Raw genomic sequence first — 17,587 nt, 5'->3', positions numbered from 1 at the left:
ACTTAATAACTTAAGTTTTTTTGTTGAATTGGTTATTTGACGTAGTATTAGAGCTTTAATGACCAAGCGGTTACGAGTTTGAATCTCATCATCCTCATTTATTTGATAAAAATTAAATATAAGGTAGTGTGAGTCTTTACAAGTTTTAAGCCCAAATTTTTTTTACTTGAGAGGGTGTGTTAAAAAATAATATAAATTATATTTTAAAATCTCACCAAAAATTTATAAATTATATATTAAATAATAATATAAATTTTCATATTGAATTAATTATATAACCGAAAAAAAAAAGTTCTGTCAGGAATGGATAGATGAGTCATCGTATACCCTAACTTTTTGCAAGATTGGAGAGGAATCTTTTAATATTATTTTTTAAAAATTATTTTTAAAATTAATATATTAAAATAATCTAATATATATAAAAAATTAATTTTTAATAAAAAAATTAAATTTTTATAAAATTCAATTCACACCGCGTTTCTAAAAAGTGCCGTGTCCCTCACTTAACCATGCTTTTCTTTTTAAAGTAACAGAACATAGGTGTTAAAAAGAGGCATTCATTTATCATTATTATTCCCCAATTATTGCATGATAAAAAAAAAATACGAAAGCTTTAAAAAGTATAAAACTGACCTTTATATATATATATATATATATATATATATATATATATATATATAAAATCAGAATCTCTAAACAATCGGAGAAATTAAATAGAATATAAAATTAAAGATGAAAAATTCAAAATTAAACATGAAAATAACAAAAATTTCATATTAAAATATAATATTCCAAGCATTTTCTGACGGTCTTCTCTACCTAATTTAGCATGACGAAATTTGTTTCGGGCTTCAGGATGTAAACTCTTCACATGATACAATTGGAACAATCTGTTTTCACAAATGTTCTGTACTCTTGCGTCACATACCCATGCCTAACTTTTATTTTTTTGGCTTTTTTTCATGTTATTGGAATAACCAAGTATCCTTCAAGACAAACAATCTTGAAAATTAGGAAAAAAAGATTCGGTAAGGAACATACTGGTTGCCTAACTATCATGTGGTTCCCAACTAGATCCCAAACAAAAACAATTTCCAATTGGATCCCCATTGAACCCCGCTATCTTTAAGGAACATACTTGTTGCCTAAATATGTTCTTATGTCTTAAAGGAGAAAAATCCTAAGGTGAGGGTTAGCTGGAAATGTCTGATAGATGAAGGAGTTGACTGGAAATTGTTTTTGTTTGGGGACCTAATAGAGAATCGGATGATAATTGGAGGATGAATATGTCCTTTTACCCAAGAGTTTTTAAGAAGTATGTGATGAATTCAAAGTATCACGTTGGATGTTCATAACTATCTTCAAGAACTTCTCTTCTCAATCCATCACAGAAAACAAAACCATGAGCTATATTGGAACCAAAATGTGCTATTTTTAGTCCAATCTCCTAAGCTTTTAACTTGTCTTCTTTTTTTGAGAATGACCATTCACATGCTTAGAAATAAAAAGGTTTCTTGGTTTAATTGAACTTCCATACTAAAAACTAATCCAAGAGGCACATGAATTGTCAAGCTATAAAAAGACCTTTGTTAGGCTTACCTCCTTAGCCAATTCATGACTAATCTAGGAGATTAACTCTCCTTAAGGTTCTGATCAATCCATCGAGCTAGACTGAGTTTACAGAATACATGTTTTTGCCTTTGTATTGGTGTGGAAGACTTTTGCTTTTTCTGTACAAGATAAACCAATACTCAAGTAGATACTGTTTCAAATTCCTTAACAACACAAGAAGTGGTTAGCTTCAAGAAAAAAAAAAAAAGTGAGTGGTGTGCACTCGTTTTGCTTTTTACCCCATATAAAAGCTTGCCGCTCTCCCACTAGCAGGGCTTAAAAGGTAAGTGATGTTAACTTCTGCTCATAGACTATTCATCTTGATAGAATATAGCTAGCTAGTCTACCAACTCTGATTCCATTTCTTGCAAAACTGCATTGAAGTTTCAATATTTTTGGTATTTAGCTTAAGGTGCAATGCAAGATATTTCTATTTTTTTCTAGTTCCAAGTTCTATATCTTTTAGCAGCTTGAGTCTTCCTCTTTCAGAAACTTTGACAGAAAAATATGGGAAAACCAAGACCAATATGTGCTCTGGTTTGTCTTTTTCTCTCTCTCTCTGGCCAAGTCATCTTGATGATCACGAAGGTGGAGGCCAATAGCAATGTAAGTAAGCCCTTCAAGAATCTGCAAGAGATTTCTGTTCCTCCATGTTAAATTTAATTTTCAAAGACAATGAAAAAGTTAATCCATAAATTCTTGTGTTATTCAAGCAGGTCCATATTGTTTATCTAGGAGGAAAGCAGCATGATGATCCTATGCTAAAAACAGATTCACATCATGATATGCTTGCTAGTGTTGTGGGGAGGTATGGTAAGCTTTATTATGATAGTTGTGAATCAAAATCATAGTGAACTGCTTGTTTTTTACTAGTCAATGTTATTCTGCAGCAAGGAAATCGCCTCAGAATTGATGGTGTACAGCTACAAACATGGTTTCTCTGGGTTTGCGGCCAAGTTGACAGAGTCTCAGGCTCAAAAAGTTGCCGGTAGCTGCACAAACAAACATTACATTTTGTCTCATTTATGTTTCCCCACTTTGATTTAATGCAATCAATAATGATATGATCATGTTATAGTGTTAGCCAGCCATTAGATTGTCATTTGTTATATAAGCCTATGTTTTGATACACTGAACCTTTTCAGAATTGCCCGGCGTTGTTCGAGTTATACCAAACAGTCTTCACAGGCTACAAACAACTAGGAGTTGGGATTTCCTAGGCCTATCTGCTCATTCTCCTGCCAATACTCTTCATAACAGCAGCATGGGTGATGGAGTTATCATAGGTGTTCTTGACACAGGTAATTCTCTCTGATGTTTCTTATTCTGTCTATCACATGTTCATTAAAGGTATATTCTGAAGAAGTAATCTGCCGCAAACAGGAATATGGCCGGAGGCTAAAGCGTTTAGTGATAAAGGACTTGGACCGATCCCATCCCACTGGAAAGGTGTTTGTGAATCCGGAAAGCGCTTTAAGGCTAAAAGCCACTGTAACAAGAAAATTATTGGAGCCCGTTGGTTTGTTGAAGGATTTCTTGCTGAATATGGTCAGCCATTGAACACATCTGGGAACAGGGAGTTCTTTTCCCCAAGAGATGCAAATGGACATGGGACTCACACAGCTAGCACTGCAGCTGGTACTTTTATAGACAATGTTAGCTACAGAGGCCTTGCACTTGGAACTATAAGAGGTGGTGCACCTCGTGCTCGGTTGGCAATATACAAGGTTTGTTGGAATGTTCTTGGAGGACAATGCTCTTCTGCCGATGTATTGAAAGCTTTCGATGAAGCCATACATGATGGGGTTGATGTGTTATCACTGTCCATTGGGTCTTCAATTCCCTTATTTTCAGATATTGATGAACGTGATGGCATAGCTACAGGTTCCTTTCATGCTGTGGCCAAGGGAATCACTGTAGTATGTGCAGCTGCAAATGATGGACCTTTTGCTAAGACAGTGCAGAATACAGCTCCTTGGATTTTAACCGTTGCAGCCAGCAGCATGGATCGAGCCCTTCCTACTCCTATAACACTTGGGAACAATAAAACTTTCCTGGTATGGAGCTTTTCCTACTTCTTGGATTTTAACCATTTCAACCAGCAGCATGGATCGAGCTTAAAACCGTTGCATTCAAAGTTAAATTGTTAACTGTAGAACCGATGATTTCAGCACAGGCTACAACATTGAATTTTCACACAAATCTTGCAGGGCCAAGCCATATATTCTGGAAAGGAAATTGGTTTCAGAAGCTTAATTTATCCAGAGGCCAAGGGACTGAACCCCAACTCTGCAGGGTAGTTTGATTCATTGGCTCATTACAAAATGCAATGTCTTTTTTGACAGAAATAAATTTCATTGTCTAACCTGGTTTGCTTGCAGTGTCTGTCAATTTCTCTCAGTTGATAATTCTATGGTAGCCGGGAAGGTGGTTCTCTGCTTCACCTCAATGAATCTTGGCGCTGTAAGAAGTGCTTCAGAAGTTGTGAAGGAAGCAGGTGGAGTGGGGTTGATTGTTGCAAAGAATCCCAGTGAAGCCTTGTACCCCTGCACTGATGGTTTCCCATGCGTTGAAGTCGACTATGAGATTGGAACACGGATTCTGTTTTACATCCGGTCTACGAGGTAACATCGCCATCATTCATGATTACCAGAACTAGGATATCCCTCGTTTGATTCTTAGACACTGTATGTTTGATTGGCAATATGCAGGTCCCCTGTTGTAAAGTTGAGCTCTTCTAAAACAATTGTGGGCAAGCCTGTGTTGGCAAAGGTGGCACATTTCTCATCTAGAGGGCCTAATTCAATTGCTCCTGCAATTTTGAAGGTAACATTACTTCAATCAATGACCTGCAGAATGTTTTACATCTTAACTGAACTTAAAGATAATGACTAATCATTTGGGAACAAGTTTCATAAAAATTCATTCCTTTTAAGCATGACATTAGTAATAATCAGGAGAATTCATAACCTTTTTCTTCAAATTAAAGGGTGTCGGTATCCTAAAAACAAATTAAAATGAATGCAGCTTGTCTTATTTATCCTTCTATTCAAGTTAGATAAGTCCTATGTCTTCAGTCATATGTCCATGTTACCTGCAAGTTGCAGGTTACAACTTGGGCCATATTTAAGATATTTGAGCATAATTTGAAAGCATTGTGTTGCATAATCTGAAAATTTCTGTTTGGCAAGCCTGATGTAGCTGCACCTGGGGTGAACATTTTAGCTGCTACTTCGCCTCTTGATCGATTCCAGGATGGTGGATATGTCATGCATTCAGGAACATCAATGGCAACTCCTCATGTCTCAGGCATAGCGGCTCTTCTTAAAGCAATGCATCCTGATTGGTCGCCAGCAGCAATTAAATCTGCAATTGTCACAACTGGTATCCATTCTGTTACCTTTGGCAGTCTGAATTGTCTTAGTAATCTGATCACAATTACAACGCTATCTACGCAGGTTTCTCTGACTGTATTTAATCTTCGAAATCTTGATGCAGCATGGATAAATAAACCTTCAGGTTTTCCAATATTTGCTGACGGATCTCCCCAAAAGTTGGCCGATCCATTTGACTATGGAGGAGGCATTGCAAATCCAAATGGTGCAGCACACCCAGGCCTGGTTTATGATATGGGCACAGATGACTACGTGAATTACCTCTGTGCCATGGACTACAACAACACTGCTATCTCTAGGCTCACAGGAAAGCCCACAGTATGCCCCACTGAAGGACCATCCATTTTGAACATTAACCTGCCTTCCATAACCATACCAAATCTTAGAACTTCCGTTACCCTCACCAGAACTGTTACCAATGTAGGAGCCTCCAACTCCATTTATAGAGTTGTCATTGAGGCTCCATTTTGCTGCAATGTGTCAGTAGAACCCTATGTCTTGGTCTTCAACCATACAACTAAGAAGATCACCTTCAGCGTGACGGTCAACACAACCTACCAGGTGAACACAGGATACTTTTTTGGGCGCATCACATGGATTGATGGAGTGCATACTGTGAGAAGTCCCTTGTCTGTCAGAACTGAAATCTCACAACCTTACATTGATGAAAAATAAGAAGTACTTGTTTCCATGAGGCTCATTACCTCATGAATCCAAAGTCAGTTTAAATAACGGTTTTCTTAGTTTTCTTGGGTCCATTCATTCAATGTTTCCACATTCTGAGTGCTCCCTTGGTCACGTCACAAGTGTAGCTTCAAAGAAGTTAGGCCTTTATACACCCTGTATCCCTCTGATTTACTCTGTAGATGGTCCACTTTTCAGCACAAAGGTTTAGCAATGACCAAAGAACAGAATTGTCAATATGAATTACATTAATTTCATCCCTTCAAACCATAGTTATTAAATCGGCTGGCTCGGCAAGTTGATCATAGGAAACCTCTGTTCCAAGGCTTGATCCAGGCCAAGTTTCAAGCTGAACCAAAAAACACATTGACTTGGTGAAACCTGGTTGACACAGTCAGGTTTTTAGTAACTTAATTGACTTGTTCAAACTCAGTCCAAACCCGGTCGGGTTAACTTCAATGATTTTTTTAAAAAGAACGAAATGATGCCTTTTTAATAAAAATGATAGACCTATGTTGATCCAGTAACCCAGTGATCTAGGTTCTTGTCCAAGTCGGTACCTGAGAAGGTTCTGACAGCTGTGTTTTAAACGGATAATAGAAGCAGAATTGTTAACAGAATTAAAAATTCTGATAATTGATAATTATTGTCTACTCTAATCTCTGAATTGTTTTAATAATGTTGAGATTCTTGATTTCTGATGTATCAAGAAAAAACCAGGAACATTATCCAACATTTTTTCCGATTTAAACCTCCCATTTTATCATTTTAAGATGGAAAGCATTCTATTACACTTAGAAATAGAAGAAAAAGAAAAAAGAAAGTGAAAAAGTCTTCAGGCAGGTTAATCTGGATGGCTAATTTCAGCACAGCTTATTTTAACTTGACTCTTTCAGAGTTCTTGTTGTAAAAAACTAAAATATAAAGAACAGACTAATGTTTGAACTGAGAAAAAAAACAAAGAATAAAAAACAAAAAACAAAGAACAAAGTCTTTACAGTTGAAAGAACAAGGAGCAAAAAATATCTTAGTTGGTTACTGCCATCCCCGTGTTTTATTTATAGAAAAAAACAAACATTACAGAAAAATAAAACACTAAAGAAATGTACCAGCTATGTTCTCTTTTATCAAAGGAGTTGTATAACAAGCTAGTCTAATCCTAGATAAGCTTAACCAAATGAATTGAAAAAAACATCATAATCTAGATAATGCTATCAGCTACCAGATAGATAACTATCAGTTAACAGATAGATAGCAATACAGTAGATTACTACAAAGTAATCTTGTTCCAGCTTTGGTACCAAACTTCAACAGTTCTTACTCTTCTTATTGTCTCTTAGTGATATAGAGATTGGATTTTTTAGGTTTCCTCTTCTCCAAGCCGTTCAAATATTCAACAATGGTGGGTTCTAATTTGACTCCTGAATTTTCTGGAACTGTTGACGTAAAAGAGTAGAATGAAACAAAACCTTATGTGGAAGGTTAGGAAATATGGTGTGCTGATGCAATGTAATGTCCCTGAAATCTTCAAAAACCTCTGATATGTATCAATAGGTTTGATTAGCCACAAAATCTTGAATGATTGAATTTGATATCAAGTTTTAGCAGGAAGGTTTGTTGATGAAATGTCTTAGAAAGATGCAGAAGACTAGGAAGCTGTGCTGTTGCTGTTGCATGTATTTCGTCAATGAAGATCTCTGCTGAAGACTAAGATTTTAGGAATAAATTACTGATCATATCTGATCTGTTGTTATGCATTGTTTTTGAATTTTAAATTGTCTTTGTTTCCAAGTAAAACTCTAACTCTATTTAAAGAGAATTCTGAGATCAATAATATTATTCTTCTACAAACTCTTCTTTACGTCTGTTTTGCATGCACTTGTGTTCTGCAACAAAAGAATTATAACCAACAAATTGGTATCAGAGCTATAGTTTATCTTGAGGGACTTGTGAGTTGAGAGAAACAAAAACACAAACCAAATCAAACCACAAACACAACCAAAAAAACACAAAATGGATTCTGAAACAATCATCTCACACGGTTCACCACCAATCTTCAATGGTGAAAACTATGAAACATGGGCCATCAGAATGACAGTGCATCTGGAGGCGCTAGATCTCTGGGAAGCTGTGGAAGAAAACTATGTTGTTCCTGACTTGCCTGCAAATCCAACTATAGCCCAACTAAAGATTCACAAGGAGAAGAAGACAAGAAAATCCAAGGCCAAAGCTTGCTTATATGCTGCAGTATCAAATACAGTATTCACAAGAATCATGAATTTGGATTCTGCAAAAGGTATTTGGGATTATCTTAAAAAGGAATATCAAGGCAATGAAAGAACAAAAAATATGCAGGTTCTGAATTTAATCAGAGAATTTGAAATGCAGAAGATGAAGGAAACCGAAAACATCAAAGATTATGCTGACAGATTGTTAAGCATAATAAACAAAGTAAGATTGCTTGGAAAAGAATTTTCTGATGACAGAATTGTGCAGAAAATACTGGTCACTATGCCTGAAAAATATGAGTCTAAGATCTCTTCATTAGAAGAATCAAAAGACTTAACCAGCATCTCTCTTGGAGAATTAACAAATGCACTGCAGGCACAAGAACAAAGAAGATCAATGAGACTTGAAGAATCAATGCAGGGAGCTTTTCAAGCAAGAACTCAATATCAAGGAGGAGGCAAAGACAGGAGATTCATCAAGAAGAAAAAGGTTCAAACGTACAGAAACAAGGTGGAAACATTTCCACCATGTACCTACTGTAAAAAAACAAATCATCAGCCGATCAAGTGCTGGTGGAGACCAGATATCAAGTGCAGAAAATGTGGACAGATTGGACATGTTGAAAAAATCTGCAGGACACAACAAAATGAAGAAAAGGCGAATCCTGTTGCACAACAACCTGAAGAGGAGCAGCTGTTTGTTGCATCATGTTTTTCAACAGGAAATAGTTCGAATGATTCTTGGTTGATTGATAGTGGCTGCACAAACCACATGACAAACAATCAGGATTTGTTTAAAGAACTTGACAGAACGACTATTTCCAAAGTTAAAATTGGAAATGGTGATTACATTGACGTCAAAGGCAAAGGAATTGTTGTCTTAAACAGTTTGTCAGGTTTGAAGTATATTTCAGATGTTTTATATGTGCCTGACATTGATCAAAACTTGCTTAGTGTTGGACAGCTTATGGAAAAAGGTTTCAAATTAAGTTTTGAAGATCAATGGTGTCTGATCAAAGACAACTTGGGCAACAACGTGTTCAGGGTAAAAATGAAATCAAAAGGTTTTACTTTAAACCTTATGGAGAAGGAGCAGAGTGTGTTTTCTGCAAAAACATGCAGTGACGAATTGTGGCATAAAAGAGTTGGACACTTTCATCATGCAGGGCTTATGTATATGCAAAAACATACTCTTGTAAAAGGAGTACCACAACTGGAGAACAGGTCAGCAAACTGTGCAGCATGTCAATATGGTAAGCAGGCCAGAAAACCTTTCCCTCATGCAACCTGGAGAGCAACACGAAAACTTCAGCTGGTACATACAGACGTTGGAGGTCCTTTGAGTACAGCTTCACTGAATGGCAGCAAATATTATATCATCTTCATTGATGATTATTCCAGGTTCTGTTGGATTTTCTTTCTTAAATTCAAATCAGAAGTTGCTAATGTGTTTTGGAAGTATAAAACATGGGTGGAAAATCAAAGTGGGTGCAGGATTCAGACATTAAGATCAGACAATGGAAAGGAGTATACCTGTGGGAGATTTCAGCAATTCTGTGATGAATCTGGAATTGAACATCAGCTTACTGCACCTTACACACCTCAACAGAATGGTGTAAGTGAAAGAAAAAACAGGAGTATCATGGAAATGACTAGATGTATGCTGCACGAAAAAGAGTTGCCAAAGAAATTATGGGCTGAAGCTGCAAATACCTCAGTGTATCTGCTTAACAGAATGCCAACCAGAGCCTTGCAGAAAAAAACTCCTTTTGAAGCTTGGTTTGGATACAAACCAGACCTGCAACATTTAAAAATTTTTTGTTGTATTTGTTTCACTCATGTACCACAGGTGAAAAGAGATAAGCTGGATAAGAAGTCAGAACCAGGAGTATTCATTGGATACAACAGTCCATCAAAAGCTTACAGAATCTTCCAGCCTCAAAATGGAAGAATTCTGGTAAGTAGAGACGTCAACTTTATGGAAGATAAGCAATGGAAGTGGGAGCAACCAGAAGAAAAGCTGGAATCATCAACAGAGAAGCAAGAATCTCCAATCTTGGAGATTACTAATGACAACTTTGACGATGAACCAGTAAGAGGTACAAGATCATTAGCTGAAATTTATGAAAGTAGCAATATTGCTATCTGTGAACCTGCAGAATTTGAAGAAGCAGTAAAGAAGAGTGAATGGATTGAAGCAATGCAAGAGGAACTTAGAATGATTGAAAAGAATGATACATGGGTGCTGATGGACAAGCCTTTACACAAGAAGGCCATAGGAGTCAAATGGGTTTATAGAACCAAACAAAATGCAGATGGTTCTATAAACAAATACAAAGCCAGGTTAGTTGTGAAGGGCTATGCTCAAGTGTTTGGTGTGGATTTTTCAGAAACGTTTGCACCAGTAGCACGCTTGGACACAATCAGATTACTACTTGCAGTTGCTGCACAAAAGAATTGGAAAGTTTATCAGCTGGATGTAAAGTCTGCGTTTTTAAATGGATACCTGCAGGAGGAGATTTACATAGAGCAACCAAGAGGCTTTGAAGTCAGGGGACAAGAGGAGAAGGTCTACCTGCTGAAAAAGGCTTTGTATGGCCTTAAACAAGCTCCTAGAGCATGGTATAGCAGAATTGATGATCATCTACATAAACTTGGCTTTGTTAAAAGTTTAAGTGAGGCAACGTTGTATGTAAAAGGAGCTGATGCAAACTTAATTATTGTATCTGTTTATGTTGATGACTTACTTGTAACAGGAAGTAATAAGACACAAATTGAAGAATTCAAGGCAGAGATGTTTGATGTGTTTGAGATGACAGATCTCAGGTTGATGTCTTACTTCCTTGGAATGGAGGTGAAACAAAGTGATGATGGAATCTTCATATGTCAACAGAAATATGCTAAAGAGATATTGAAGAAATTTCACATGGAAAGCTGCAAGAGCACAAGCACACCTATGAATCTGAAGGAAAAATTCAGCAAGAATGATGGAACAAACAAAGCAGATGAAGGTCAGTACAGAAGTTTAATTGGATGTTTAATGTTTCTTACAGCTACAAGATCAGACATTGCATTTGCTGTGAGCTTGCTGTCACGTTTTATGCATTGTGCAAGTGAATTGCATCTTCAAGCTGCAAAAAGGATAGTAAGATATGTCAAAGGTACAATAAGCTATGGAATAAAATACTCTCATCTTCAGAATTTCATGCTGCATGGGTACTCTGATAGTGACTGGGCAGGTTCTGTGGATGACATGAAGAGCACCTCAGGCTACTGTTTTAGTTTTGGATCAGGCATGTTCTCTTGGTGTTCAAGGAAGCAAGATAGTGTAGCTCAAAGCACAGCTGAAGCTGAATATGCAGCAACTACTGCTGCTGTCAATCAAGCTATTTGGATAAGGAAAATTCTTGCTGATCTGCATATGAATCAACTGGAACCAACAAAGATTTATGTTGACAATCAAGCTGCAATTTCTATTGCAAATAATCCTGTGTTTCATGGCAGAACTAAGCATATCAAAATCAAGTTATATTTTCTAAGAGAAGCACAAAAAGAAGAAGAAGTTACTCTGCTATATTGCAGAACTAATGACCAGATTGCAGATGTTCTAACAAAAGCTCTTCCAAAAGCAAGTTTTGAAGATTTACGAAGAAAGCTTGGTATCTGCTGCTGTTAAGACAAAGAGGAGTGTTGATGAAATGTCTTAGAAAGCTGCAGAAGACTAGGAAGCTGTGCTGTTGCTGTTGCATGTATTTCGTCAATGAAGATCTCTGCTGAAGACCAAGATTTTAGGAATAAATTACTGATCATATCTGATCTGTTGTTATGCATTGTTTTTGAATTTTAAATTGTCTTTGTTTCCAAGTAAAACTCTAACTCTATTTAAAGAGAATTCTGAGATCAATAATATTATTCTTCTACAAACTCTTCTTTACGTCTGTTTTGCATGCACTTGTGTTCTGCAACAAAAGAATTATAACCAACAAGGTTTGACAATGGATGAAACTGCATGAAACAAGAAAAATAAATAAATTAATTAAAGACAGCGTAACTAGAAGAGATCTAAATAGTGGTTTCGAAATAGTAATTTCTAGTGGATAATTCAGAAGTCCTCAGTTTCTTTCGACAATTAGATAGCTGAATTATCAGGGTGTAGACTATTATCAGTCAAGAAAGTTTTAAGCAATCTCTATCCTTTGCAGACTTGAGAAATATCATTTTTCTATTAGAATTTTTTATGGTAGATTCATCCTTAGTCCTTAAGCATCCTCTACATTCAACATTCGTTTTTTCTTAACTTAAACTAAATTTTAGTAGAGGGTGACTAATAGTAGTCATTATGACTATAAATTATCCAATCCCAGAGAGTAAATTCATCACTGCCTCACCAAAATAACAGACATCATGGGAACTCTTTCCATGAGAAAGAACAGAAACACAACTTCAATGTTTGTGCTACTTAGCACTCTCTTTATTCTCAATGACCGGAACAGCTTGGTTGTGTCGGCGGATAACACAAGAAAAGTTAGTACCTCCAACTGTAAGATCTTCCTTTACTTTAACATATTTTTGAATAACTCATGAAGCCATCCAACAGGTTCACATAGTTTACATGGGTGAGAAGCAGCATAGTAATCTCAAGCTCATTACTGCTTCTCATATTGACCTGCTCGCGTCAGTTGTTGGCAGGTATGTCTCATGATATAGTAATGCCACTCGTTCTCGAGATATATGATTTGATTTCTTGATTCCAAGTGGCATGAGAATACAGAAATCAGTATGGTTTTTGTGTTTTCCTTGTATATTATAGATGAACTTCATTTTCAGCACTTATACTGCAGCAAGGAGGCTGCTGTCAAGTCAATGGTTTATAGTTACAAGCATGGCTTCTCTGGATTTGCAGCTATGCTTTCAGTGGATCAAGCAAAGATGATTGCTGGTACTTTCACATTAAGTGTTTTTCTTTTTCCTTAATGTATAACTAATTAACCCCTTTAAAGAGTGACTTGATCAAATGTATGTTCCATAGCAAGATTAGTAATTCTTATCACTATTGGTTAACATCTGTCACTTTTTAGAGCTACCTGGAGTTGTTCATGTTACACGCAATCAGCTTCATTCGCTGCAAACAACTAGAAGTTGGGACTACCTTGGCCTTTCTACACATTCTCCTTCTAATCTCTTACATAAAGCCAAGAACGGTGATGGAATCATCATTGGTTTCTTTGACTCAGGTATTTCTCTCTCTCAATCTCAATAGCTAGGCACACAAATGGATGTATTTAGAAAGAAAGTTTTAATGGTCTCGAAATGTTGACAGGAGTGTGGCCAGAGTCGAAAGTATTCGATGACGAAGGGTATGGACCAATTCCAACACGTTGGAAAGGTCACTGTGATTCAGGACAACTCTTTAATGCCACAACAGATTGTAACAAAAAACTAATAGGAGCAAAGTGGTTCATTGATGGTTTCTTAGCAGAAAACAAAGAGCCATTCAACACCACTGAAAAACCAGATTACCTGTCCCCTAGAGATGTTGTTGGACATGGCACACATGTTTCTACTATTTCCGCTGGCACTTTTGTCAGTAACACAAGCTTTAAAGGCCTTGGTCTCGGATTAGCAAGAGGTGCTGCAACCTGTGCTCGCATAGCCATGTATAAGGTCTTCTGGAATGCGGGACCAGTATGCTCATCAGCTGATTTATTGAGAGCCTTTGATGAAGCAATACATGTGGAGTTGACCTGTTGTCACTTTCTATTGGCAGCATTTTCCCCCTATTTTCAGATGTTGACGAACGCGATGGGATCGCTATTGGTGCATTTCATGCTGTGGCCAAAGGTATTCCTGTTATTGCTGCTGCTGGAAACACTGGACCTGATGCTCAGACGGTACAGAATACAGCACCTTGGATTCTAACCGTTGCAGCTTCTACTGTAGATCGTTCCTTTCCGACACTCCTTACACTTGGAAACAATATAACCATAACGGTATTTTCTATAATCTGACATACTAATATCAATTCTAATTTTTATAATAACATGGAAATCATTGTTATGGATTGCTTTGTTGAACAATTCCAGTGAAAATCATCTTCTTGTAGGGTCAAGCCTTGTTTGCTGGGATGGAAATCGGTTTTACTGGTTTGGTGTACCCTGAGACCTCTGAACTTGTCCACCCGAGGTAAGCAATGGAGTTCATTTATAGGCTTTTAATGTCTTCTCCTTCATGAAACTTCATTCATCATTAATGCAAAGCATCAATGCTGGCCATGAACCCTGATTAGTGACTTTGTAAAGCATTGTGAAAATATTCCTGTTGAGAAAAACCAGTTACCAAACCAAAATTGTCATTGCAGCTTCTGTGAGTCACTTTCATTTACTAACACTTCAGTGGATGGAAAAGTAGTTTTGTGCTTTACAACAGTAGGTGCACGAGCTGTTCTAACAACAGCTGCGTCAGCTGTGAGAGAAGCTGGGGGTGTAGGAGTGATTGTTGCTAGAAATCCAAGTGACATGCTAGGTTCCTGTGGCAATGACTTTCCATGTGTCGTAGTAGACTATGAGCTTGGTACCCGGATACTGTTCTACATCCGCTCTGCCAGGTATCAGAATCATTGTCAATGTTATCATTATCATAAATTTCAATTAACATAAGAATTTTTTTATGTAATTAACATAGACATTTATTACTTGTTTTATGAACACAGATCTCCTACAGTAAAAATAGGCCCTTCTAAAACTCATGTGGGGAATCCTGTGGCAACCAAGGTTGCTGACTTCTCCTCCAGAGGACCTAGTTCCATTGCCCCAGCCATTTTGAAGGTATCCATCTATTTTCATTGCTTACCTTGTTGTTAAGGTTATGTAGCTTCAAATGGGACAAAAACTAGTTAATTAATGCCTTTGTGCTTCACAGCCAGACATAGCGGCACCTGGAGTAAGTATATTGGCAGCTAGTTCTCCTGCATATCCCTTTGAGGCTGGTGGGTTCTCTATTCTTTCTGGGACATCATTTTCCACTCCCCATGTCTCTGGAATTGTGGCACTTCTTAAAGCAATTCACCCCTATTGGTCCCCTGCTGCTATCAGATCAGCAATTGTCACAACAGGTACATCCATAACCTCAACAACAAGAAAACATTCTTCTAGTTACATGGACGAAGTCGATTGCTGTAGCATTTGGATTTATCATAAATGGCTAACCGTTAGTCACGATTCTTCTTTTCAGCATGGAAAACTGATCCATATGGAGAGCCTATATTTTCTGAGGGATCCACTTGGAAACTGGCCGATCCATTTGACTTTGGAGGTGGCTTAGTGAACCCAAACAAAGCTGCAGAACCTGGTCTTGTTTATGACATGCGCACAAATGACTACATACATTACCTCTGTGCTGTGGGTTATAATGACTCATCAATCTCTCTTGTTGTAGGAAAAATAACAATTTGTCCAGGTACCAAACCGTCTATTTTGGATGTGAATCTACCTTCCATTACCATTCCAAACCTGAGGAAGTCAGTGGTCCTGACAAGAACTGTAAAAAATGTTGGTTCTGTCAACTCCATGTACATCCTTGATCGAGCCTCCCTTTGGCATTTCTGTATCCGTCAGACCTCAAACTTTAATTTTCAACTCTACCACCAACACAGTCTCCTTCAAGGTTACTTTCTCCACAACCCACAAAGTGAATACTAGATTCTATTTCGGAAGCCTGACCTGGACAGATGGTTTTCATGCTGCGACAAGTCCTATATCTGTAAGAACACAGATTATACAGTCATACACTGATGATAACTGAAAAACCAGCCTTCTGAGGCATTATGTAGTAAAGATAGGGTGTATTCTCATGATGAACACAGTATAGTATTCAAATGCCCCTTTCTGGTGGATTTCTTTGTCTTCAGTATATGACAGATGGCACTCAAGTGACCCTCTCTGGGTTATATCAGTTTTTCTCTTAACATGTAGACTAAGCAATAGCACTAAGCAGTACATGGTGAGAAAATTCAGATATCAAGGAGAACTGGGCAACAATATCTTAAAACCATGAAAATTGAAGATTAATCTGAGGGAAACTCACTAAAGTGTTGAACCAAAATGATTGAACTGTCAAGTAAAGGAAAAAAAGGATTGATGGAATGCAGTCAATGAGGTAGGTTTAGGTAGAGTTGCATTAAGAACATCTGAAGAAAAATCAAGATACATATTTATCATACATTTTTATTTTGACTTCCCATCTTATCATTTCAAGAAAGTATTCTATTACTAATGGAAGAAATAAAAATAATCTAGCAGGTCAGCAAGCAACCTGCATGCCGAATTCAGAATTTGGCTTGTTATTTAGTCCTAAACAATTTATTGGTCTTTATTCATGTTGAGATTGGAATTTAGAGGCCCTCCTCTAAATTTATTAAGGAATCTTATATCTGTTTTGAATCTTATATATGTATTCAATGATTATGATTGGCTAAAAAAATGGTTGATTGACTTAATATGATATCAAGTCTTGGAATGAAGGTTTGAATAATTAAAAAAAAAGACTAAGTTGATTCTAAAATTTGCTTTCTAGAGTTATTGGATAAGGGGTTTATCTGTCCAAGTCTGTCTTTATGGAGAGCACTTGTTTTATTTGTAAAGAAGAAGGATGGGTCGATGAGGATGTGCATAGACTATAGGTAATTAAACAAGATCACTATTAAAAATAGATACCCACTCCCTTGTATTAATAATCTTTTTTTTTTTATCAGTTACAGGGAGTTCAATGTTTCTCAAAGATTGATTTACAATTGAGGTATCACTAGTTGGGGATTAGGAAGGAGGATATTCCTAAAACTACTTTTAGGACTCATTATAGGCATTACAAGTTCCTAGTGTTGTCTTTTGGGTTAACGAATACACCAGTGACCTTTATGAACATGATGAATAGGGTTTTTAGGTCGTTTATTAATAGGTTTGTTATTGTGTTCATTGATGACATCTTTGTGTATTCAAGGAGTGAAAAGGAACATGAAGAGCATTTTAAATTGGTGCTTCAAACTTTAAGAGATCATCAGTTGTATGGAAAGCTCTCGAAGAGTGAGTTTTTCTTGGAGAGTGTTAGGTTTTTAGGACATGTGGTGTCCAGGAATGGGATCTAGGTTGATCCACAAAAAGTGGAGGTAGTTAAGCAATGGCTTAGATCGACTACAATATCTGAGATTAGGAGTTTTCTAGGTTTAGTAGGATACTACAGTAAGTTCATAGAGAATTTTTCATGAATTGCTGCTCTTTTGACTAAGTTGACATGGAAAAGTGTCAAGTTTCAATGGTTAGAAAAATGTGAGAAAAGTTTCCTGAAGTTGAAAGCAAGGTTAATTACGGGTCCAATTTTGATAATACCTCCAAGGTCTAGTGGTTTTACCATGTACTGTAATGCATCTAGGATTGGTTTGGGCTGTGTTTTTACGTATAATGGTAATGTGATTGCTTATGCCTCAAGAAAATTGAAGATGTATGAGCAAAATTACTCCACACATGATTTGGAGATGGTTGCGGTAGTGTTTTCCCTTAAGATTTGGAGACACTATTTATATGGGGAGACATGTGAGATATTTTTAAATCATAAAAGTCTTCAATATATCTTTCAATAGAAGGGTCTGAATTTAAAACAGAGAAAGTGGATTTAATT

At 36.8% G+C, this 17,587-nt stretch overlaps 2 protein-coding genes and 1 pseudogene across 7 annotated transcripts; 2 read left to right on the top strand and 1 right to left on the bottom strand.

Moving 5' to 3' along the window:
- Positions 1-1,906: 1,906 nt before the first annotated feature.
- LOC133702300 (subtilisin-like protease SBT3.6) lies at positions 1,907-5,738 on the top strand. Of its 2 annotated transcripts, XM_062126618.1 has the most exons (10): positions 1,907-2,217; positions 2,328-2,419; positions 2,502-2,599; positions 2,757-2,912; positions 2,995-3,668; positions 3,822-3,907; positions 3,993-4,235; positions 4,323-4,437; positions 4,803-4,995; positions 5,110-5,738. In XM_062126618.1, the coding sequence occupies exons 1-10, from the start codon at positions 2,119-2,121 to the stop codon at positions 5,679-5,681; spliced, it is 2,328 nt and encodes a 775-aa protein (XP_061982602.1). In that variant the 5' UTR covers positions 1,907-2,118; the 3' UTR covers positions 5,682-5,738. The 2 variants fall into 2 exon arrangements, with proteins under 2 accessions (XP_061982602.1, XP_061982608.1); XM_062126624.1 differs by lacking the exons at positions 1,907-2,217; positions 2,328-2,419; positions 2,502-2,599; ... (2 more) ...; positions 3,822-3,907; positions 3,993-4,235 and having other exon boundaries at positions 4,347-4,437; positions 4,813-4,995.
- Positions 5,739-7,463: 1,725 nt separating this feature from the next.
- Positions 7,464-9,679, bottom strand: LOC133701878 (uncharacterized). 5 transcript variants are annotated; one of them, XR_009843632.1, is made up of 6 exons: positions 9,632-9,676; positions 9,452-9,510; positions 9,127-9,272; positions 8,599-8,677; positions 7,729-7,977; positions 7,464-7,576 (listed from the first exon to the last, which is right to left on the bottom strand). XR_009843632.1 is itself a non-coding variant. In XM_062126067.1 (5 exons), exons 2-5 carry the CDS (start codon positions 9,495-9,497, stop codon positions 7,963-7,965), a joined length of 303 nt encoding a protein of 100 aa, XP_061982051.1. In that variant the 5' UTR covers positions 9,498-9,510; positions 9,632-9,679; the 3' UTR covers positions 7,685-7,962. The 5 variants fall into 5 exon arrangements, 3 of the variants coding, with proteins under 3 accessions (XP_061982051.1, XP_061982029.1, XP_061982042.1); XM_062126067.1 differs by lacking the exon at positions 7,464-7,576 and having other exon boundaries at positions 7,685-7,977; positions 9,110-9,272; positions 9,632-9,679; XM_062126045.1 differs by lacking the exon at positions 7,464-7,576 and having other exon boundaries at positions 7,685-7,977.
- Positions 9,680-12,337: 2,658 nt separating this feature from the next.
- Positions 12,338-15,718, top strand: LOC133683096 (subtilisin-like protease SBT3.6; annotated as a pseudogene).
- Positions 15,719-17,587: the final 1,869 nt, after the last annotated feature.

Source organism: Populus nigra, chromosome 1, assembly GCF_951802175.1.
Source record: "Populus nigra chromosome 1, ddPopNigr1.1, whole genome shotgun sequence".
Classification (NCBI taxonomy): domain Eukaryota; kingdom Viridiplantae; phylum Streptophyta; class Magnoliopsida; order Malpighiales; family Salicaceae; genus Populus; species Populus nigra.
This window is presented reverse-complemented; position numbering and strand designations above follow the sequence as displayed.